We start from the raw sequence: 24,240 nt of genomic DNA, 5'->3' as shown, positions 1-24,240 counted from the left end.
AAAATAATCTTCCCCACTAGAAAATGCGCGTAACTCCATAAAATAGTGACCCCAGAACAATTCTTAACTAGAACGATAGAAGATTAGCCATATTCTTTGATCATCGTTCTGTTGTTAAAACTATACACATGGTTTGAAAGTGTATGCATGAAAAAATAAAATCTTTTTTTTAACTAACGAAGGTAAGAAATAATAAGTGTGCATCTAGGTACTACACTAAACAAAGTGATTGTTATTTTGTTTATTGAAGTCCTTGACAGAATGTACACCTGTATGGCTTGAAATTGTTATGGGGTAATTTTGTCATGGTGTTTAACGCTGAAAACAATATAAACTCTATACAAAAATTAATTATATTTATAAATTTAGTTTAAAAATCGTTGTTCATATTTATTTGTTTTAATTTTTCACTTTTAATGAATTAAGGCTGATTTTAAAATATTTACTAGGTCCTTATAGCCACATTTAAAAAAAAGATGACACAACACTAAAATATAAAAATTAAATTACCTGAAAGTCTAAAGATCTAGAAAAAATATCCCTTATAGATATTGCCCCTCAGTAGCACAGCGGCAGTGAGTATTTTTATTAGTATCAAACACAGTGTACTACGACACAGGAACTACTTTATAAATTTGCAAGATAAAGCAAAATTAATTATACATGTTCGTGAGCGTGTGTATAAATATAAAAATAAACTATGCAATTAAACTTAAATGCTAAACATTAAAACAGCTAAAATCACAAATGCGATTATTGAATAGTGTCTAAATAGCTTACTCTGATTTGAAATTAATATATTAACAAATTTATTGTTTATTTGTTTTTCGTCATCTCACGCAAACATGTTTTGTTTCAAAATGTATCTCAGAACTGCTGGCATGGGTATTAACAATTTATTGATAAGGAGAGAACAACGTTTCGACCTTACTAGATCATCTTCTGAGATACATTTGTATTTCAAGTGGGTTTCTCGTCATCAAGAACTGTTTTGTTTCAGATTTTCTTACTTCTAATTTGGAACTGAAAGATTAAAGTAAAGACGACTAGTTAAGAGCACTCATCATCAGTTTTTAGGTTATTCCGAAATCTTATCTGACCAAAAAGGGGAATTTAACCATCACACTTTTAACACATCCACGATCCCAAAGTAAGGAGCGCATTTTTGAGGCAAAGGAGTCTCTAAAAACCTTATTTCAATGGGTTAATAGTAGCGCTTCTTTATTTATTTGTCATTTAATGTTTTAAGATATTCTATAATATGATCTTTATTATTCTCCCAGTGTTTGTTTGTTTGTTTTTGAATTTCGCACAAAGCTAATTTAGCAGTGTAAGACTAGAGGGAAGGCAGCTAGTCACCACCACCCACCGCCAACTGTTGGGCTACTCTTTTACCAACGAACAGTGGAATTGACCCTCAAACTATAACGCCCCCACGGCTGAAAGGGCGAGCATGTTTTGCGTAATGGGGATGCGAGCCCGCTTCCCTTAGATTACGAGTCGCACGCATTAACACGCTTGGCTATGCCGGGACTTCTCCCATTGATTCGGATCATAATTTTCACTTTAAGTAATTATATGTTCTATAAGTGTCTAGATTTCTAACACTATATAATAGTATGTACTCGTTTTATTGGGTTTGATCATGATGTGATGTTGCAGTTTAAACTTTGTCATAAGATAATCTGTGTAATGAACGTTGCTTTGCTCTTCAACTTAAAGCTGCATATATCTGAAAACTTTACAAGTTCGTTTTATTTTTCTAAAGAAAAGTAAAAGAGGGCGTGAGCTGATGTATTTGATTTCACCTTGAGCGGAATAGATGCACAAGGGTGTTAGGCTTAATTTTTAGCTAGAGAAGAAGTATTAATTATTTATTATTAGTAAAACTTGGATGAATGAGGCTAAATATATATTTCAGTATAGGAATTTTATTGTAGCATAGTATTCTTGAGATTGACTCAGAAGCAGATCCGTTTAAAACAAAAACATATTTTATTATGATGGCTCTAGCAGGTTTGATGCGCCAAGTTTCGGGAAGTAATGCGTCGCGGTTGTGTGCAAGGTGGGTTAAGCTCTTGTGGTAAATGTTGACATAAATTACTACTGATTACAAATAAAAGAGTTTTCCTTCTGTGTTGGTCTTGTTTAAAGTACAATATAATATTTGAATAGTTAATATTGTCTTTTTTTTTTTTAGTACTTTCTGCAACTGTAAGATTATTGTCTGCGCTCCCACGCTTGAGAAAAAGTAAAAAGCGTTTCCATTTTAAGGATATTCATTTTTCTTTTAAAAATTAATACTTATAAAATCTTTTGCTTCTGTCGACGGAAATCATGTCATAATTAGAAAAATTAAGCTACCATAACTGAGTCAACTTGTCTTTCTACATATATTTTATAGATAATCGCAAACTTTAGTAAAATCACCTCTTACCAATATTTTCTCAAGAGTAACAATTAGATTTCATCCTCAGACGCACTATAACATTTTTTTCTTGAAACTAAATAGAGATATTTCAGATCTGTTGGGGCACAATTAATGCTTTCTATAGATATATAAATATTTATTTGACTTTTAATCAGTACCCGTACAAAGAAACCTTAAACATTTAACTTCACTACAATTTATAAATTACAACCATCATAGTACTGTCTTAATTGCATGAGTGATGTGTTCACCAAGATTTTTTTCTCTACTTATGCTATTCATAATTGCATGAGTTCTAATCTACATTGAATGTGTGATCCAAATTACAATGCTTTAAATGTATCATCTTATATTTACTATAAATATAGATCATAATCTCCTTTTGCAGTTCTCATTATAATCATTACAGCTAAGAATACTGACTCCTAAGACACTTTATTAGTAACAAGGTTTTGTTTATCTGGACTGCATTACAATTTTGATATTTTTCTCATTCATCCATTCTTCAGTTCAGTTTAGTAGATTTTCCTTCACTCCTGTTAATGTGATTTACTCAGTTAATTTTTCATTTAATACCTTATTAAAAGCATTTGGAAACTCTGAGTGCACCAATTTCACACTTTTTCCATCATTCAGATAATTAATCTACTAAAAAAAGTAAGAAATTAGTAAGGCAAGATTTCCCTTTGGTGAATCCATATTAGTGTTCTTTTACGATATTGTGACAACATTTCCATGATGACACTTGATAGTTTTGTAAACTTCTTTTTATCATACTCTTAAAAGTTTTCCAGCTACAGATATAAATCTTGGTGGTTTGTAATTTTCAGGGCAATGGGAGTACTATCAGCAATACTTCAGTCCTTAGGAACTTGGCTACTGTGTTGACCAACCAAAAATTAACAAGAGAGAGGCTTGCACATCTGATTTCTAATCTGTTTTAAACCCTGGGAGAAACTGTTTGGTCCCGGTGCTTACTCTTTTTAGGACCAAGAAAATTAACATTAAACTAAGTCTGATTCTGTAACCTAGTATTGACAGTGTCGTATAATTAAAGCCATAACAAATTCAGTTTGTCAGATTTATCATTTAATGTAAGTTATTACTGCAATTGAAATGTTTGTCAATAGTCTTTACATGTTAGAATGTAAGAAAAAGTTTATTTAATTGCACATTACTGGATTTATTTTTATTTTGACCTAAATAGATAGTTTGCTCTGATTGAAGGTTAATATTGATTGTAATATTTTAATAAAAATTGTGAATTAGCTTATGATTAAGTCAAATATAACTGTGAATTGTAGATCCAATAGTTTTTGAAAGAACTACTTCAAGGTTGGGCACTGAATACATTATATTAAAACAGTTTTTGAACCTTGCTGTATTATTACAGTTCATGTTGCTATGTTTAGTTATGCTTGTTTGTCTGATGGCCTTCATTATGTTATCCCTGCAACATATTTTCTGTTAGAAAAGTCTTCATCATAAGGCTACCATTTTCAAATAATACTACACTTTCCTGCAGGTTTTTTTAAAATTCATCTGTTGTTCAAGGATGATGGTTTCCCAATTCCTGTTTCAACAGTACAACCACACATGTATCTATAGATGCTGTGTTACATCTTGTAGCTTGACTGGTATGTACTTGTAAGGAATAGCATAAATGCTCATTTAATTCTTCAGCTGCTTGAGGTATGCTACAGTTGAAAGGAGTATGACTGAAAGCCTTATTTTAGTGAACCCATATCCTGTTGGCACACTCCATGCAAAATTGGTATTCGTGTGTAACACATGGTCCAGAACACTATTGTTCTGATAGCAGTCAAAGTTCACTTTGACCTTTGTATCCACTCTGATCTTTAATTTTACCTAAGTATTTAGAGTCCACCCTCTCCTCATTGACTGGCAGTAAACCTGTTACAGTTATCAAAGTACACACCCTTTTATTGAGTGCCACTATAAACTGTAATTTGCTCTTATTTAAGTATCTTTAATACAGTTTTCTGTAGTTCATCTTCCTTTCTAATATATATTCTAAATAACGTGTATACATGACCTTTGTCACCTTTCCAAATGGAAATCTATCCTACTATCCCTTGATACCAAACAGAGTAGGTGCTGTTTTGAATTGGAATAAAAATCAAACCAACTTTATAAGCAAATGAAGAAACTTAAGTAAATTTAGCAAAAGGTTCAGAGGAGGGCTACTAGAATGGTGCCTAGGATGGAAGTGTTGTCATACAAGGGAAGTCAAAATCTCTGAACTTGTTTTATTGGGTTGAGGAATAATTCGTGATCGTTTGTTCAAGTTAAAAAAATATATTCATAAATGAAACGCTTTTGCAAAATATTTCATGTCATTTGGTAGATAATTTTTTGCCCTAATAGATGGTGTGTTTGATTTTCATATGTCTTTAATTTTTGCTTTCATTTTCAGCTCATTAAATGGAATGTCAAGTGGACAAAATCAAGCATTTTCGACACCATCTGCTTTTCGCATTTAATTTCTTGCAATTTCATTTAAAACAATGCATACTATATACTTAGGTATTACATGAAATAAAGTATCATAATAAATGTTTTGGGTGTAATGTGTTCATGCATTGAAGTATTGTATAGTCTTTCATTGAATGAAATAATTAAAAAATGCTCACGAATTATTCCTCAACCTAATATCTTCACACTTAATAGGTAGGATTAGGTAATACAAATTTTGGCAGGGTAGGAGTTATCTTCAACTATTTTTCTAACATGGTAGTTGGACTTTGGAATTGGTTGTCTTCAAATATAGAGGAGGCAGTTAAGTTAAAGAGAAAACTTAATAACTATTTAAATGCTAATGACTGGCTTGAGTGTTTTTGTTTTTAATAGTTCATTCCAGTTAAGTTTAGGAAATGGGACAGACTAGGTGGACCAATAAGTTCTTTTTTGTCTCTGAACATTATGTTGAGATAGAAGCTCACTGTAAATAAGGTACTTGTTTCTTTTCTTATTCTCATGCTAGTCCATTGCTATTCCATTGAAGCAAATTTTGGCTGTGGTTGTCACATGATTTGCTAATTTGCTGCATTAAAAATAATTTGAAAATGTGATGTACTTTATCCTGTGATAAAAACTGATACTTATATATGTGAAAAAAAAAAATTATTGTGCAGGGTCTTTGATGTATATATTGTTTATGGATGAGATGGGACTTAAAGTCCAAAGGAAGAAAACCTTAAAACTATGAACTAATACTTGCATTAGTTGGGAAAGAAAGTCTGTTATTTCTCTTCATTCCCACTGCATAACACAAACTTTACTTGCAAACCATTTTATTAACTACATAATTTGCCATATGAGAAAAGTTATGCAAATAACATAAGATTTGCAGCAAAGAAGAGAGCAAAGTTTAATAGTTTTTTACTATCATACCTGAAAGTAAATATGTCCATAGACTTACCGTATTAGAAAAGTAATACTGGGAAGGACAGGAAAGGCTTCAGTTGGGAAACTTATTTTCTAACAGCTCCCCATCTTATAGAAGTTTAGGAGGGGAATAAGTGAGTTTATGAAATAAAATTTGGGTTCACTTATTTTATCTTTCTTGGGAATTTGTTTACAGGAACAAGTTAACAGTTACAAGCAGTTCCAGTCATTTGTATGGTATGTTTCAATTAACCAATAATCTACAGCCCTTACAGCAATCTTGTGAAACCTATTTCCAAAACATACTTACTATCCACTGACAATATAGCTGTTTCTAAATCTCCAGGGTTTCTACTGTTTGCCTATCTGATATTTGAAAGTGCCTGCTTCAGTCTTTAAAACCATGTTCAAATGCTTTAGGCAAATTTTAATTTGCAAAATCCTCCACCAACTTCAGTACACCCTCTATCTAGTTACGTTATATAAGCACTTCATTCAGATAATGGAATAACATTTTTTGACAAAGCATTTGTCACAAGTTTCTATCAATTGGATTGTGGTTGTTTGCTATTTATGTTATGCTTTTGAGTGATGTTTCATTTATATTTATAAATTACTTAACAACAACAAATAAATTTACTGATGGATATGAAGTCTTGAGTTAATGTTTAAACTGCATAGGCCAACCAGACCTCTTCCATCTTTATTATCTGGTGTTTATCAACAACCAGTGAAAGGGGCAGTGTTAAATGAAGCTGTCTGTGATATGATTTGGTGCAAGATGGAGGCATATATACAGACTGAGGGTGTCTTTTATAGGGGTGTTCTTGGGTGACTTGCAAGTGACCTGGGAACAACTGGTGAGAATTTGTAATCATTTTTTCTTTTATTAGGTTGGCTAAATTAGAGGATCATTTTGATCAGCCTCTTTCAGTCTCTTTTCTTCATTAAGTTAGTCAGGTTTATGATAAGGGTCTCTCCTATTGTATTTGAGTATACTTTTTCCTTGTTAGCAGAAAGTATGGAAAGAGATGTCTTGGTTTTTCCTCATTCTCTTGGTATTGTTGTTCATGCCTTGAGATTTGCCACTCAGTTATGTGATGGGATAGCTATACTTTGTCTCCCACTTTTATGAAATCAGCATACTTTGCCTTAACACAGATTTCATATCCTTTACATAATTCTAGGTGAAGAGCATACCTATTCTAGATATAGTGCAGTTCCCTCACTATTGTACCATTTTTTTTCTTGTTATACTTCTGTTCTTTCCAGACACATTCTGTATGGATCATACCTGCACTGGTCCCTCCACATTCTTAGTGTGTAATTTTATCTATAGTGTCAGAAAATGGTGTGTTTTGGAAGTTAACATTTTCCAACTGAAAATGTATTTCCAGTAATACTTACCTTTGCTAACACTCTCCCACCCTACCTCCCTACTAAAAGCTGGTTTGTGTCTTGAAAAATTGATTTTCTGAATGAGGTGCTTATATACAGTACATAGATACAGGATGTATTGAAGTTGGTGGAGGATTTTGCAAATTAGAATTTACCTAAAGCATTTGAACATGGTTTTAAAGACTAGAGCAAGTGTTTTTAATGCTTAGATGGGCAAATAGTTGAGAAATAGCTGTATTGTCAGCAATGGTAAGTATTATTTCAAATATGTTTTTAGTTTAGGAAAATGTTAACTTTTCAAAAGCTTAACCTTTAAAACATGTATTATTGGTTAAAGAGCTAATAACCCATGAAAACCATTTTTCAACATTTTAGTCTGTTTTTACAAAAATAAAACATTTTTGGCCTTCATTTAAAATGTAGAATTCAGTGGTACTTTGGAGACAACATGTAAGAGATCTCAAAGAGTTAAGTTCTAAAATTAGTATGCTCAATTATAAGGTGGGACAGATAATCCCGCATTGTTAGGTAGAAGGTGAGAAACAACTATGTATAAATAAACATCAGTATGTGTGTGTATTCCTTATATCTCTCCACATTTTTTGATCAATCAGCACCAAACTTGACAAAGTAACACGAGATGACATGAGGAAGTTTGACACTCCCTTCTCTTACTTTGTATCTGAATATGAAAAAGCTGCTGATGCTTTTTATCCCTCAGCATTAGAATGAACTATGTAGCCACTGTTGTTAGAATTCATCAATACAATGCATTTCTTTACAGCATTGGTACCTTTATGTAGTTTTATTGCACTTTTAATGGTTATTAATAAAAAAAAGATAAAGCACACTTTCCTACCCTTTGGTACAAACAAATGTTTTCATCTGTCTAATGGATTGGTACTCTAACTAGTAAAAATATATACACATATTTGGTTCTAGAAGACTGACTCTTTTAATATAGTATCTCCTCCAGATGTTCTTTTTAAAAATAGCCTGAATTTCTGTCATGATACTATACAGTTCTAAATAATAGCACTGGGTGGACAAATTGCAAATTTCTCATAATAGTACAGGGTGGAAAATGGGTTTTATTCCTCTGTACTTCATGTCACTTGATCTTCTGGGAAGTTAGTAGAGGGAGTAAGAAAAATATTTTAAAAATGTGGAAATAAAAAAAGAAACAACAGCAACAACAATGAGAAAAAACATCAACTACATAACAGTCTAGTCATTACAACGTTGACAATTTTAGCAGGTAAATGTAAATCTAGGTTGAGTATGTCTTAGAGGGTCACAAATATATATAGGTTCGTGTGTTTTATATTGCTGCTCAGCCCTTCATGTGTGAAAGAGTTTGTCTCTACTGGCTAAAGGCACTGTGCAGAGTTGCTATCAGTCATATCAGAGTAATGTTGGCAAATCCAATGAATCTTGGCTATAGGGTTGTAGCAGTGTTGGGTGAGGTTGCACAGAACTTGTTCTGCCCACTCAGAACTCCCTTACAATGTAATTATTGCCACTTAGCACTAAATACCGCTGAGAAAAAGTTCACCATGAGCATGAAAAATAAATTTTTGTATGTCATGGTACAGTTTACTTTGCAATTAGCTTATTAGAAATAAACACTTTTCCTGAAAAGTCACAAAGCAAATAGCCTTAATGGTAAAATACTATTTAGAAAAAGTTTAGAGGAAAAAATTGCATGTGAAACTGAACTAACGGTTAATTCTAGTTAATTCACTTGTACTTGTAGTAAATTAGATAGTTTCATCCACAGTAAATACCATTCATAGCATATTTTCCTTGCAGTAAAAATTTATTTGGTGTAAAATATTTCAAAATTTTACAAAAATCAAAGATATAAAAGTTTGTTGTATTCTTCTACATAAAACTTTTCAAATCTAATTGTGACTAATTTCTGTCAATGACCTGTCGTTAAAGATAGGTCAATAAGAAAAATAAAATTAAGCCTGGAGTGAAGTTTTTTTTTTTTTTTAAGACTTCTTGTTCACTTATATAATATGTTTGCCTGGTGACAGTGCATGTGGAGTATTTTATCAGGTCTTTTGAAATAAATAAATTTTCAAAGTCATTAAAATTATAAACATGAAAATAACTTCTTTTTTTTTCTGGTCGAGGGAAAATACAGTAGTAGCAGCAACAGGCATGTGCATCTATGGGCTAGACTAGTTTTTACTCCCCCTTACTCAAATCATCTTAGCTAAAATCTTGCTTATCCAATCTGTAATTATCTAATGAATGAAGATCAGAATGACCAAGCACATGAAAGACTGCCTCTAATACTTTGATGACAGTACCTTTGCTGAAAATTGATTCTTTACAGATTCCACATGACTGCAGTACATGTACATTTATTGATTTGCAGTCACTTTTTTGCATTGTACAATACTTATTTGGAACTGTACAGTTATTAAATTTTGGCTGAAAAGGCAGTGAAATCTGTATATGTTGCTTATTTGAGAGAAATCCTGACCACTTCATTTCTTTGGTAAATCTGCATGTGACTGTTGCTCATGTTAGTCATTGTAGGTCAGGCAAGTGTGGGCTAGGCTGTATAATTATTGTACTCAGCAGCCTGTTAAAGAGCTTTGTCATAAAGCAGTATATAGGCTTTGGCCTATTTGATACTCAAAATAGAAGCATTTCCTTTGAATGTAAGGGAATTTGGCAGTTACTAGTCTGTAACTAGCTTGTTTGCTTAGATGGTTGATAAAATTAACATTACTACATGTTTATTTTATCATTAGTAAAGATTCAATTTAAAAAACATGTGCATGTTTTTTATTCCCTTGTCTTTCTAAGCCAACCACCAGAAGATCACTTAATGTGAAGTATGGTGAGAAAAAAACCCTCCATTTTCTACCTCCATTATTTTTCAGGATCTCACTATTATTTGGAAAGGTATTATAAGTGTATAACTTTTACTTTACAAAAATGAATCTTCTGTTTCTTAACCCATTGATAAAAAGTGGCAAGGTCTCACTCAGTAATAAAACCATTACAAACAGCAGTAAGTTGGTATCATATGTTTAGATATACATTTGATCAAAATCATTAATACAGGTAAGCTAACAGAAAATTCCCAAAATAGATCCTTTTAGGAACCTCAAAAGTTACAATCTCTCATTCAGATAAAATATCCATTTAACATTTTTCATCATGCTACTAAGCCAATTTCCTAAGCAAGTAACTCATTTATTACTCTTGTACATCTTATCCTAATCTTTCTTAAAGTCAAGGTAAATAATGACAATAACTGAGGTCTCCTCATACAAAAAGTTAGTTTTTTTGAAAACAAACAATAAAAATTATAAAGCAAAAAATTCCACATACTTTCTTGAATGATATCTTACAGTAAAATCAAACACTTTGCTAACAATAGAACCACACGAATATGCATCCAATATAATACTAGGTGGCACATTGAGGTCATTTAACAAAGAAACAGCTCTGTAAATACTTTGTAACTCTATTTCAACAGAATTATCAATAAAAAAACTATTCAAGCTACTAATACATGTCACATCATCTGACAAACCATTGCACAAAAAATAAATTGACTAAGAACCAGTTTAGACTTGGCTTTTCAGAGCTTATACTTATTTCCTCTAATATTCAGATTTTGTTTCTGACCTTATTCTTCCACCACTCCAATAAGCATTTTGTAGGCAGTTTATTCAAGTCTGTAATGATTTTAAATACCTGAATCAGGTAACTTCTAGATTTTCTTCCACATGTATGAGAAAACAAGCATAGTTATTTAAGTCTTTGTTCACAGCTAAAACACTTCAAACCAGGAATAATTTTTGTAGCCTCTTTTTCTTTTTCAACTTTTGCTAAAAAAATCTTTGCTATAAACAACCTGAATTATAGAAAGTGGCCACTGTTGGTACTGTTACTGTTACTATAATAAGGAAACTGAATACCATATTTGTTGTGAGGTGATATCAATGTTTCATAAATGGTGATGATGCTATAACTTTCTTGATTTTGAATTTGGAGTCTATTTAAATAGATCTTCAGAACCCTATTTACTTGTTGAACTTGGAACCTACTTAAGTCTCAGGACTCTATTTATGCTTTTTACCACTTCCAAACATTCAGCCAAGGATTAAGGCTTTTTATTAATCATCCAAATTTTTTCCTATTTTCTGTAATGCTGATACTTACCCTCATAAAAAATAAAGCTTTTCCAAGTTTCTTATGATGTTTGAAACTATTTTTCCACAGATTTCTCACTCAGCAAGATTATCGAAAGCTGCCTACATAAAGGAAATATTTCCCAAACAATTAAATGTACTAGCAAATTAGAATAGCCTCATAATCCTTTGGAACACAGAAAGAACTGGTTTTAAATTCAAACAAGTCATTGCAGTGGTGATAAACAAAAATTAACTTTATATATTTCAGGATTATTACACTGGGTATATAATGAAATATAAGGTGTGGAGCAGTTGACATGAAAACATTCCTGCTGGCTCATAGTAAGTTCTTTGAGTCTGAGTTGGGGAGGGATTAGCAATCAGTGGGTCACAACCAAATACTTTGGTGTACATTGTGTATGTGTGTGCAACAGGTCTGACACTATAACATAAAACCCCTTGTATTGACAATTTTTCTGTCATAAAAAATGTTTTTGTCTGTACCTTTGCTAAATTTCTTTGAGATTTTTGGATAAATCATACTGAGACCATGATCTTTATTGTACTTAATCTTTTCAAATGTTTGTTGAACAGTCATGTCTAAAGTAAAGTAGAACTTAAGGAATGTTTATATCTATAAAAAACTGGTCAGATTGGTTATTTTTTCTCACCTTTATTGATAAAAAAGATAGTTAAAATATTGAGTTAATACATTAGCTATGTGTTCAGTTTTTCCATATAAAACAAGGGAGAATGTCTGAAGTGTGACAGTAAATGGAGTGGAAAACTTTATCTTGTTTTTTAACTTTTAAGTTAATCTGAGATCGAACTGTTGTTGCCTTTCTATAAGTAAGCCAGCACATGAACATTACCTTCTTGATTTGAAATGGCTGTATGCCAAGTAAAAACAAATTTGATTTAACCAGGAAAATTATCAAAAATACATTTTCTGTGTAAGAAAATGTTAACTTTCACAGCCTCTTAAGAATTAGTCCATGTTTCAAATGCCACATTTAACTTTATAAACCATCATTACCAGCTGCTGTAACTTTATAATATGTTGTTCTCCACTTCTGTTTCAGTGTACAGCAATATGTCATCCATGCTCCAGTAATTAACAAATGCTTGTTGGTTGTTCAGATAATGAGAGTGGGAATAGTAGTGCACTGTTACATAATACAAATAATATCACCTTCTTTTTAAACATCATTGCAACTTTTGTGTGTGATACTGTGTGCTGACTTAACCATAACATTCCTTTAGTGTCATACTTGGAAACATTTTAGTACTTACGAAAAATTCCACTGTTAGGTTTTTTTCATCAGTTTGGAAGTTAAGTGTGAGTTAACTGTGACTGCCCTTGATGGCTAATTCATCAAAGGCTTAAGACTATATTTTATTTATTATGATGTAAGGTTAGAGCATGTGACATTACTATGTACGCTTTTTAAAAATTAATATATTGAACAAGAATGAAAATCTTAAATCTTATAATGCTTGGAAAAAAAAAAAATTATCCACGGATGCAGAAAAGCCTTGTGTGTTCTATGCCCAAAATTTAACTGATGCATTGTTCCTTCAAAACCAAATTTCTGTTTTTACAAATAAAACCTTATCTAGAGCAATATTTTTACATTTACAGTGGCACCATTGCTGAACAAAATTAGACAAAAAGTCAAAGCTTTCACAGGAAAATAGATGAATGGAACTTACTTGGGAAACATTTAAAAAATACTTTTTGTAGCTCCATATTGTGTACTTGTCAGAAGGGTATCACAATATTGTGATTGATAAATTGTAAGGAGGCAGGAAGTTTCAGAAACAGATATTACCCTGATTATTATATGGTGCAGTGGATGGAATTCAGAGCATCTATCTCAAACCTGATACAAAAAGTTTTGTTAATAAACAACTATCACTTGGAAAAGATAACATTTTCTACACAGTTTTCCTGTATTTATCTTATCTATTTTTGTACAGAGATGTGTAAGTCTGCGTAGAAAGATATTTATATTGTAGTTAATTAAAAAATGAAAAAAGAAATACATGTGCAATATATTTATGAAGGAAAGAATCATCTGTTAGTACTGTTACTGTTCATCAGAAATGGTATTTGTAGAAGTCTGATTTCATTGTTACAGAATTACTTGTAGGAGTCTGGTTTATGATAGAGGAGCTAGTAAAATTACATGAAATACAGTAAAATATTTTAATAAGTAATTGATTAAAATGTCTTAAAACCATTCAATTTTTACATTGTTACTCAACTTATTACCCATTTTTAAAGGAATTTACTTTGTAAAAATTGAGTTAAACTGAAATTTTTGTTTGCAAACACATGTACATGGTTGAAAAATATGACCTAAGGTTTTCGTGTTTGTAGCAGTATATTAATATATTAAAATTCATATCTATATCAAAAGTAAAAGCTGCTTAAGGAAGAAAAATTAATAAATATTCAACACAGAAAATTATCTGCTTTAGTATTTAATTTTAAATTTCCAGTTATATACATAACAGTTAATTGTAATGGTTATTCTTAATATTTACAGTGCTCGATTTTTAACCCTGGCAACTCAAGTTGAAGACTTTCAAGTTAACAATGAACCTGTTTTAGAATATTTGAAAGGAAGTGCAGAACTAAAAACCTTGGAGACTGTCTTAAATAAATATAAGAATGATTGTCAGGATATCCCAATAGTTATTGGTGATGAAGAAATTCGTACAGGTGATGTCAGATATCAAGTTATGGTAAGTAATCTTTTATTCTAAATGGAGTTCTTTTCAATGTACAATAAAGTAAACCTACAATAATTTAAGTTTCTGAATAATGTTGCTACTTCTGCATAAATCATTATTCTATATTATATATCAGACTTGCTATTTAATGATTATATGTCAGGAAATTTTCTTTCTCTCTAAAGGTAAAATTGAAAAGAGAATCTTGTAATATAGAGGGCTAATGCTTTCCTCAATTCAGTTGCCATACCACGTTGCTCATAAGCACAGCTTGGTCTAGCAGCCCAAAGAAGTACAGTTAAACCTGTTATAAAGGTTATTATACAGGGTGGCCCATAAGTCCCTACCCATCCATATATCTTATATATCCAGTGTATCTATGTGCTGTCCTTCATTCTTGCTGCATAATATTATGCAACACCATGTTCTTCAAGTGTAAATGGGCTTACATTGGCTATATTTCTCTGAAAAAAAAATTATAATACATGCATAATTGAATATAACATAATAACATATGGATGGGTAGGACTTACGGGCTTCCCTGTATATAACATTTGTGGGGTTTTAAGTCCTTTTCAGTTACAAGTAAATTAAGTTAAAATAATTTAGCTGTGTACATAATGTTATGATTTGTGAATGAATTGTAACATACATTTGTCAGAGTTTTATGCATAAGTGAACTGGGATTATTCTGCAGTAGGTGTTTGTTACTTGGTGATAAATTTGAACAACAAAATGACAGCACACTTCACTTGTTTTAAAATAATATATATTCAAACAAGTCAAACATATGTACATAAATTCTTTATGCTACAGGAAATCACAGTTTTTGTTAGAACTAAATAATTTTGTTTTCTTGTCAATGTCCACACATGCTAATTCAGTTACTTCAGAAAACAATTGACAAGACAAATTCATTTTCTGTATTCTTAGCACAATAGTATTAGTGAATAATTCACTTACATTAGCCCATGGGTTACTACAGTTATATCCTGAACTTTAAATATTTGGCTCCTTTTCACCAAAGCCCACTCAGGTGGGTCAATTACATTAGAACACTCTTTGAAAAGACAAATTATTCTCCTTATCTCTGTTAAACTGGGTAACTCACTTTAAAATACCACCCATTAAAGCTAATCACTCACATATTGGCTAACTTCAGTCTTTATGTCACTAATGATTTTGACTGAAACTTTTCTTAACTTGTGCTAACTTGATGCTTATATATGTACCTTGACTAACTGAGACCTTAAACTTATGCTGTGGTTTCTTAGCTCCACTCACAAGATTAGTTATTTTTGTACTGCTCTCTGTGTGAAAACATTTTCTTTATGCAAGTTACAAGCCATTTTTCTCCTGTTGAATTGGAAGATTCCAACATGTCTTTCATGTAAATCGTCATGCATCACCTCTTAATCAATTGAAGCATGATATGCACATCTGACACATTTGGCTCACTCAACACTCCTCCACTGAAGCTTCATTTCTCATTCTGCAGGATTTGAGTTTGGACATGCTCTTTTGTGTTTGTTTATTGATACATGTTTGAATTTTTCTTTCCAAAGTGGTTAATTTTCACTTTCATTTGATTTATTCAACTTGATTATTATATTCTTTTTTTATCATTTCATTTAGGTTGTTTTTCTGCACTCATGTTTGGTATGAACTGTTTATGCTAAGAATTCCAAAATTTACATTACCACTTCTGTATCTTGTTCCATGTTTCCATTATTTCTGACAGGTACTTAACATCAAATCCATCATTTCATATTTTCTTTCACTTTTTGTCTTTGTCTTCTGTTGGAGGAAATTCTACAAGCTTGCATGTGAACCATGCCAGTATATTTGTCTCCTACTATCTTTATTCCATCACTTTTTTGTCCATGTCCATGACCACCTGTGGTCATGCTCCAGCCTTTAGAGCAACTTTTAATTGGTAAGTTGTATTAATTTTCCTTTTATCCCTTTTGTGTAGATTCCTGTACGAGGTGAGGGACCTCCCAGGGAAGGTTCTGTTCTTTCAGTTTACCTATTCTGGGATCTAAACATCCACCCACATGTTTGCCCTACGTGGCGATATGTGAAGGGAAGAAGAGTATCCTGGTGGTTGAGGGGTCCAACCCTAACACACCGCTTTGGCCCTGAATTCCTGTAGATGGGTGGCCTTGGAATGGTTCCCCTTGGGTCATTTGGCTGGTCCACTTGGGCTAGGGCCAACCAAGTATCAGTGTTGGATGTTCTCAGCAGATGTTATGGACATTGTATCTGATGCTGGTGTTTGGGTATAGTGCTCACGAAATCCTTGCATTGAGGCAGTGTCCTTGTTTGGCATTGTAGTGCATTGCCTCGTAGGGCTCATGGTGGGTGGGGTCAGTGGGCACCTAGATATTCTTTTTTTATAATTGATCCTCCAAAAAAAATTCAATAAAATAGTGAAAAACAGTCCATAGGTAAACAACCACATCTGGAAGATTCTGAGCATCAATTTTCAACATCTGTAACACCTATATCTCATTTTCTTATACTACATTCTCTTACACGTTTGATACATCCTTGGAGGCTGTAGCCATCTGTATTTCCTTGGGTTGCACCATCACTGTTTGTTCTCTTTACCTTTCGCCTGGAGAAACCTATGATCAATCACATCTAGATGCTCTCACTGAACAGTTGCCATCTCTCTTTTTTAATTCTGGCAGACTTTAATAGACATCATCCAGTATGGGGAAGTGCTAATATTGATGGGAGGGGTCGCTCTTTATTTTCATGCACCTAGTCTGTCCTTTATTGCTGTTGATCTCTCAGTTTGGTCCCCTTCACTATTCTCACACTTTTCATAGAGGGTTGAACAATAATCAAGGAGGCAGTGACCATTTTCGTATAATCTTGAGAGAGACTGGCTATGGTCAATGCCACCCAACCCGTGTGCTCCAGTGGAAGTTGGATCAGGCAAACTGGCACTCTTCCACTGCTCTCGCAGAACTTGATCCTGCCATCATCTGTAATCCATCAATAGACAAATGTGTGGCAGCAGTAACTGACTGTATTATACAAGCAACTGCTCAGTGTATTCTGAAAGTCTTCACATGTTTTCCATCATGGATGACATGAAAGGCTCAAAAATGGGCCTGGCATACTTTTTGTCGGTTTTTTCCCACGCTCTTGCACCACATCGTTTTCCAGCAGACCCGCGCACATGCTCGATGGGTAAGACGTCAAAGACAGAAGGAGTCTTGGACTAAGTTCACACCCAGCATATCTTCTACCACCAGTTCCAAAGTCATATGAGACAAGATTTGAAAGGTCAGTGGGCAGTATAATTTGTCCCCCTCTCGATCTTGCTCTCTGATGGCCAGGAAGTAACTGATACTCTAGGTGAAAGCTTTTCCTGGATATGTAGCACTTCTGCTTCTTCATCCACCTTCTAAGCCATCAAGACTCTGGCAGAGTGATCACTTTTTTTCCTTTCAAGCTTATTCTTTCTATGACTATAATTGTCCCTTTGCAATACTGGAACTGAAACTGGTCCTTCATTGATCTGGCAATACGTCGGTCAGACCTAATGATGTACACAATGAAATGCTGTGCCATTTATCTCCTTTTGCTATTCTTTTGATTATTTTTAACTGGATCTGGCAAGAGAATGTTTTTAATGATGGCTGGCACCAGGCTGTTGTCCTACCTTTCTCTAAGCCTGAGAAGGATCCTAAGATTCCTTCAAAGTGTACTGTCCAGTTGTATCTGTAAGACCTTAGAGAGGATGGTTAATACTCATCTTGTTTGGTTCTTCAAACCAAACAGCCTCCTCTTGCCCACTCACTGTTGGTTCTGATGAAAGCATTCCACCAAAATCTGCCTGATTCAACTTGAAAAGTCAGTCAGATAAGCCTTTTCAACAACATCTTGTATTAATAGTCTTTGACATTGAGAAGGCTTATGATACAATATGGTGATGTGCCATTTTGCAAAGCCTCCATATATATTGGTTACATGGCCATTTGCCCTTTTTTTTAATTTTTTAATGGATAGGTGATTCCAAGTTCATGTGATTTTGGCACTTTACCATTATTTTCTACAGGAACTTGGAGTCCCTCAAGGCTGTCAGTATAAAGATTACTTCCACCACTGAGCAATTCCTTACTGTTGCAAACAGGCTCTATGTTGAAGACTTTCACATCTCATGTCAGTTGTTAGACCTGAGAGATGTTGAACGGCAGCTACAGACTGCCCTCAATCGTTTACTGAAGTGGACCACAGCAAACACCTTTTCTTTTCTCTCTCTCTACAACTGTTTGCATGCACTTGTGCCACAGATGGGGTTTTCACTCTGATCATGAAATCCGTATCGATGAAGTTGTGCTGCCTGTGGTCCCACAGACAAAGTTCTTGGGACTTATCTTTGACTCTAAGCTGACCTTTATACCACACATCTAGCAGCTACGGGTCACATGTACAAGAACACCAAACATCGTCCGTGTCCTCTCTTCCACCACTTGGGAAGTGGATTGATGTTCTATGCTAAAGATATATTGTGCTCTTATTTGATTGAAACTAAACTATGAATCACTGGTCTATGGTTTTGCACTTTCCCAATTCAGAGCTTATACATAGAGTCTCATGAACCTTCTGTATACCTTCACCGTTTGCAGCTGTCTTTATTGTATGCTTTGAAATTTTGTTCCTTGCCAAAGCATTCCACTTGGGATTGTGTTTTCCTTCCTTGGTGGGCCATACCTTTTTACAAGAGACAGTCAGCTATTGCTCATTTTGGCCTTCATATCCAGGTGCAGTTGTACGAATTGAGTCTGTCCTTGGATAAAATTACTGTATCCACTGGTCAGCCCATCCCACTATGGCTTATTACAATCCCCAAATGTGACCTATTTTTAAGTCATCTGAGAAAAGTAGATACTCCTGATTGAAAGTTTCGTCTGTTATTTGTTGAACATCTTTTGAAGTATCCTTCCATTCCTATTTATACAGATGGTTCAAAATTATGTGACTCTGTGGGCTCTGCTATGGTTTTTTGTGGTTCGGTGGTTGAGCACAGAATCCCCTCTACATTTTCTGTGTCCACTGCTGAATTATATGCCATTTTTTTTGCCCTGGATCACATAGAAGTTAAGCAGTACTCAAACTGCACTATTTATACTGACTTGCTTAAATCTCGTTTGGCCCTGGAATTGCTTCTTGTTGGTTAACACCCTGTTCTTTCTGATATTCAAAACTGACTGGCCCAATTATCTTTAACATTTGCTTCTCTCCAGTTTTTCTGGATACTGGGCCATATTGGTATTTGCAGGAACCAGCTCGCTGACGCCACAGCTAAATCTGTCTGCTCTGGTACTATGGCTGCTGTGCCTGTTTCATACATGGACTATGGTCCTGTATTCAAGGCTCAGCTCCATGCCAGTTGACAGTCGACTTGGAGTGAGCAACATGAAAACAAGCTTTTCCAAATAAAACCCTCTATTGGACTTTGGCCATCTTGCTTCCATAAGAATTGGAAAGAGGAAGTTGTTCTAACTAGTCTATGCATTGGTCACAGTTTTTTTAACTCATTGTTTTCTTTTATTTGGAACTGATGCTCCAATGTGTAGTTTATGTAACACTTAGGTAACAATAAGCCAAATTTTACTGTCTTGCTGTTGTTATGTCTCTTTAACAACAGTGCCATTTTAAACATGTTCTGTCCTAAGGTTTATCCATAATGTTAAACAGTATTATTGGCAATGGTGACACTGTCCATCTTAGAAATATTTTTAGTTTTTTGAAGGCCATTAATTCTTTTAATGCTGTTTAAGTTTTTAATTTATACATTAGACATTTTTTTAATGTGATTCCCTTTTAAGAATCAAAGTTCATCGAGTTTGTTTTGACATTAGTAAATGGCCATAATATCAAATAACTCGAAACTATTACTGGAAAGGCCAACTTCTGGTGACTAATACTGCTGTTTGAACTACCCTTTAGTTATCCTGGTGAGTAAGTAAACATTCGCTGCAAGTTTTTAAAATGTTTGTTACTTTACGTTCTGAAAATGTCCATAACATCAAATAACTTAAACTAGGACTAGAAAGGCCAACTTTAGGTGACTCATGGTGATTTTTTGAACTTACCTGTTAGTCTTCCTGGCACGTTTCCACCCTTATTTTTGATAAAGTATACAGATGGGTGAAAAATATACGTGGCTCAGAAGTGGTGTGGGTTTTCTCTTCTGTTCTTTAGGGAATCTATTTCTCTCTTTTCAGGGGTGTTCTTCATATTCTCTCAGGGGGTTCTTTTGTCTTTCCCTTGCACCAGTCCTGCATCCTTCACAGTATGGAATTCTAGTTAATCTTGTAAGAAGAAGTAAGTACCATATTAGAAGCTGTAATTTTCCTGTACTGAGAACGTATTTCTAACAGGTGTTTAACTTGTACTTTCTACTCTTCCTCCTCACTTCTCTGGTGCTCACAGCTTCTGCTAAATTTTGAAGTGAAGGTTCAGTAGAAGAGTGTAGAGGGGAACCTTGTGCATCATGTGGACATGTTTATAGTGGTTAAGTAGTAAAGCATGATGATTTGCATGAGAGAAATGTTGGAATCTAATTCCAACAGGTGGAGGTTAAAAGCTTGTGCATGCATAAAGAAAAAGTTTGCATATAGAGGGCAGCATTGTATGAGAAAAGTATCTTGTGAGTAGAGGTAAGTAGGAAATACATTTTCACTATTGGAAAATTATGGCTTTCTACAAACTGTAAGATGTTGTGATGTAGCATTACTAACATGATGTGAAAAACTGAAATTTTGAAAAAGCTAATCATGAAAACTACAACAACTGAACTACACACACAATGTGTGACTTAATGAGTTACATAATGAAATTTGTTATAAATATTGCCTTGAAAACAATTAACTTTAACACTCTTGTATTAACAACTAAATAATTATTAAATATTAGATCACTAAATGAATTAAATAATAACTCTTACACCTCAGAGTTTTATATATCCAACGATATTGAACCAACATTATTATCATTATGAACATATCTTTCATTATTCTTTTGTTTGCTAGCCCAAGCTATGCTGAGGAGCTTTGAATAAAAGAATCTTCAGTACACAGCAGAGATTATGGACAATAAAAGAAAATAATTCATTGGGCCTCTATGTCAGAAATTTTTTTTTTTTTCAATTTTACCATTGGTGAGAAAAGTCTGTAATATATATAGAATCATCGGATTGTTGGCCCAATATATGACAGGAAATAATAGTATTGACACAAGTCATACCATTATTCACACACCCAAATTATTTATGTTACTTTATTGATGGTTGAAAATTACTAAAAAACCCATAAATGTTATGTGCAAATCACTATAATGAAAGGCTTAACTGTATTTCTTTGGTTTGGTAGACCAAGCTGTGCTGGTGAGCCTTGAGTACAGGTGAAACTGCAATCCACAGCAAAGGGTACAATTAATTAAAGCATTATGTCTCTATGTCACAGATGCTGTTTTCAATTGAGAAAGAATCTGTAATATCTATAAGTATTAAATAGCTGGATTAATGAGGACTGATACAGCTCAAAACTTCAGTACTTGTCTTACTTTAAATTTTTTTGATCTAAATTTAAACTGTTTCATCCTCAAATCATTAAACAGATTTTTAATAATTTCCTGTCATGCAGTGTGCATTATTTTTTCTTTTTTACAAGATACAAGAACTTTTTTTACTCAAACTTGACATAAATTTTAAAATGTGTAAGGTTAGAAGTATGATTATTCATGATAATTTTATATAAAATCATAGTCATATTTCAACTTGAATCTGAGTTTAAAAAATTGATTTTTACATAAGTTTCTATTTCTCAGTCAACATGAGAATAAGATTATTTGAATTGAGAAACTTAGTTATGTGAAGACTACTTTTTGTGACATAGATTTGTAACAGTTGTATATTGTTTTACAGCCTTTTGATCATTCTAAGAAGATTGCCAAATATTACTGGGCAAGTGCAGTAAGTAATGGAAAGTTTTTATCTCTTCTTCAGAGTTGTTTTAATGTTTTTAATCAGAAGTGTAGTGTTCAAAAACTTGTGTGAAACAAATTGTAAATGTATCTTCAATAACAGCAGATTTAGTAAATATTTTTCAAAAATTAACTGAACTGGAAAAACAAAGAAAAAATCAAATACATGTGAAAAAATGCCAACAAAATCAGCAGTCATGTCAGACTCGGTCTTTACTAAAGTGATTAATTTTAGTGGTTGTTATATGGCTACTTTTGGGTGCTTTATTTTGAATATAACCTGCACACTGTGACAACTTATTAAAAAAATAATAATAATAAAAAAAACAGTTCAAGTAAGAATAAGCATTTACAAAGTGACCTAATGGAGAGTGAAATATAGCAGTTTTCAACTGCAAAAACTTCTTCCTTATTTCAGGGGCTTACGAAGCTCAAACCATAAATTACATTAGAAGCCAGATTGTAGTTTTAACTACCAAAGGTAAATTTGTGAAAATTAGATAACACGCATAAGATCATGATATTTACCTACAAATAAAGAACCCCTTGATGTGAATTCCTGTATGTGGTGAGGGAACCTCCCAGGGAAGGTTCTGTTCTTTCAATTTACCTCCCCTGGGATCTGAACATCCACCCATGTGTTTTGCCACGCAGGACAACCCATGAAGGGTAGGAGAGGATCCTTGTGGTTGAGGGGTCCGACCGTCACTCACCACTTTGGCCTTGAATTTCTATAGATGGGTAGTCTTAGGGTGGTCACCTAGGGTCAACCAAGTACCAGTGTTGGATGTTCTCAGCAGGTGCAGGCATTGTATCTGATGCTAGTGTTTGGGTACAGTGCTCACAAACCCTGGTGTTGCTGCAGTGTCCTTGGTTGGCATTGTAGTGCATCCCTTTATAGGGCTCCATGGTGGGTGGGGTCAGTGGGGACCAAAATATTTTTTTTTATTATGGATCTTCCAAATCAAAACCTCAATACAATAGTGAAAAAATGGTTCATAGGTAAGTGACAACATCTTGAAGATTCTGAGCAGCAATCTTCACAATCTATAACACCTGTTGTACCTCATTTTCTAATATTGCATTCACTTTCAGACAAACCTTTAAAGCAAATGTCTTCCTTTTTCGTTCAGAAGGGACTAGAGGGACTTGCTGGCTCTCGAAAGTCAGTAAAGAAGCTTCGATCTAGTGACATATTGGTGGAAACATCCACATCTCAACGCAGTGAACTCCACTTGCATTCAAAGGTAATTGGGGATATACCTATTGAGGTTATGCCTCATGCTACTCTGAATTCATCATAAGGAGTTATTGTTGAGAGAGATTTGAAGAATATCCCAGAGACTGAGATTCTCGCTGGTTTCTCCACCCAAGGAGTTTCTGCAGTGAGGCATATATCTTTCACAAAGATGGAATTATGATGCTGACCAATGTCCTCGTTTTTGCATTTACGTCACCAAGTCCACCTGCCACCATCAAGGCAGGTTATCTTAATTGCAGAGCACAGCCATACATTCCAAACCCTCTCTGATGTTTCCAGTGTTAGCAGTTTGGTCACTCAAAGATGTCATATTATGGTCTCTTGATGTGTGCTCGTTGCAGTGGCAAGGACCATGATGCCTTTGAGTGTGAAATGGACCCTCATTGCATCAGTTGCAATGGCTCTCACCCATCCTGCTTTCATTTTTGCCCTAAATGGTTGGAAGAAAAATAGGTGCAGCATTTGAAAACGATTCATAATATTACTTATCCTGAGGCTCAAACATTGGTGTTCACCACCTCATCTCAGACATATGCTGCTGCACTTCATTCCACAACTACAGTACAGAGAGATATCTCTGTACCTCCAAAAGAATCATTTTCAAAACAAATGAAAAGTCTTTTGACCTCCATGGTTAAAAACATTGATGAATCAACTTCAACACCCACCTCTGTCCCATACATACACTATCAAATCCCAAGATCTTCTTCCTATGGTACCAGGTACAGGCATTTCCTCTGATACATCTTCTTCTCCCACCCCAAGATGCAAAACAATCATTTGTTCATGTCCTCAGTCACTGAAATCCACTTCCAACAGCAAAGACCTGC

General features: G+C 33.9%; 1 protein-coding gene across 1 annotated transcript in view; it reads left to right on the top strand.

Annotated features, from left to right (window-relative positions):
• Positions 1 to 1,596: 1,596 nt before the first annotated feature.
• LOC143223076 (delta-1-pyrroline-5-carboxylate dehydrogenase, mitochondrial-like) overlaps positions 1,597 to 24,240 on the top strand; it is a 69,069-nt gene continuing 46,425 nt past the window's right edge. The window contains exons 1-3 of the mRNA XM_076450501.1: positions 1,597 to 2,065; positions 13,956 to 14,154; positions 22,091 to 22,138. Coding sequence (XP_076306616.1) covers positions 2,001 to 2,065; positions 13,956 to 14,154; positions 22,091 to 22,138 — 312 coding nt within the window. The 5' untranslated portion in view covers positions 1,597 to 2,000. The remainder of the gene's footprint in view (positions 2,066 to 13,955; positions 14,155 to 22,090; positions 22,139 to 24,240) is intronic.

The sequence above is a fragment of the Tachypleus tridentatus genome, chromosome 8 (assembly GCF_004210375.1).
Source record: "Tachypleus tridentatus isolate NWPU-2018 chromosome 8, ASM421037v1, whole genome shotgun sequence".
In the NCBI taxonomy this organism is placed as follows: Eukaryota; Metazoa; Arthropoda; class Merostomata; order Xiphosura; family Limulidae; genus Tachypleus; species Tachypleus tridentatus.
Note: the sequence above shows the minus strand (reverse complement) of the source record. Positions and strands in the feature narration are given on the sequence as shown.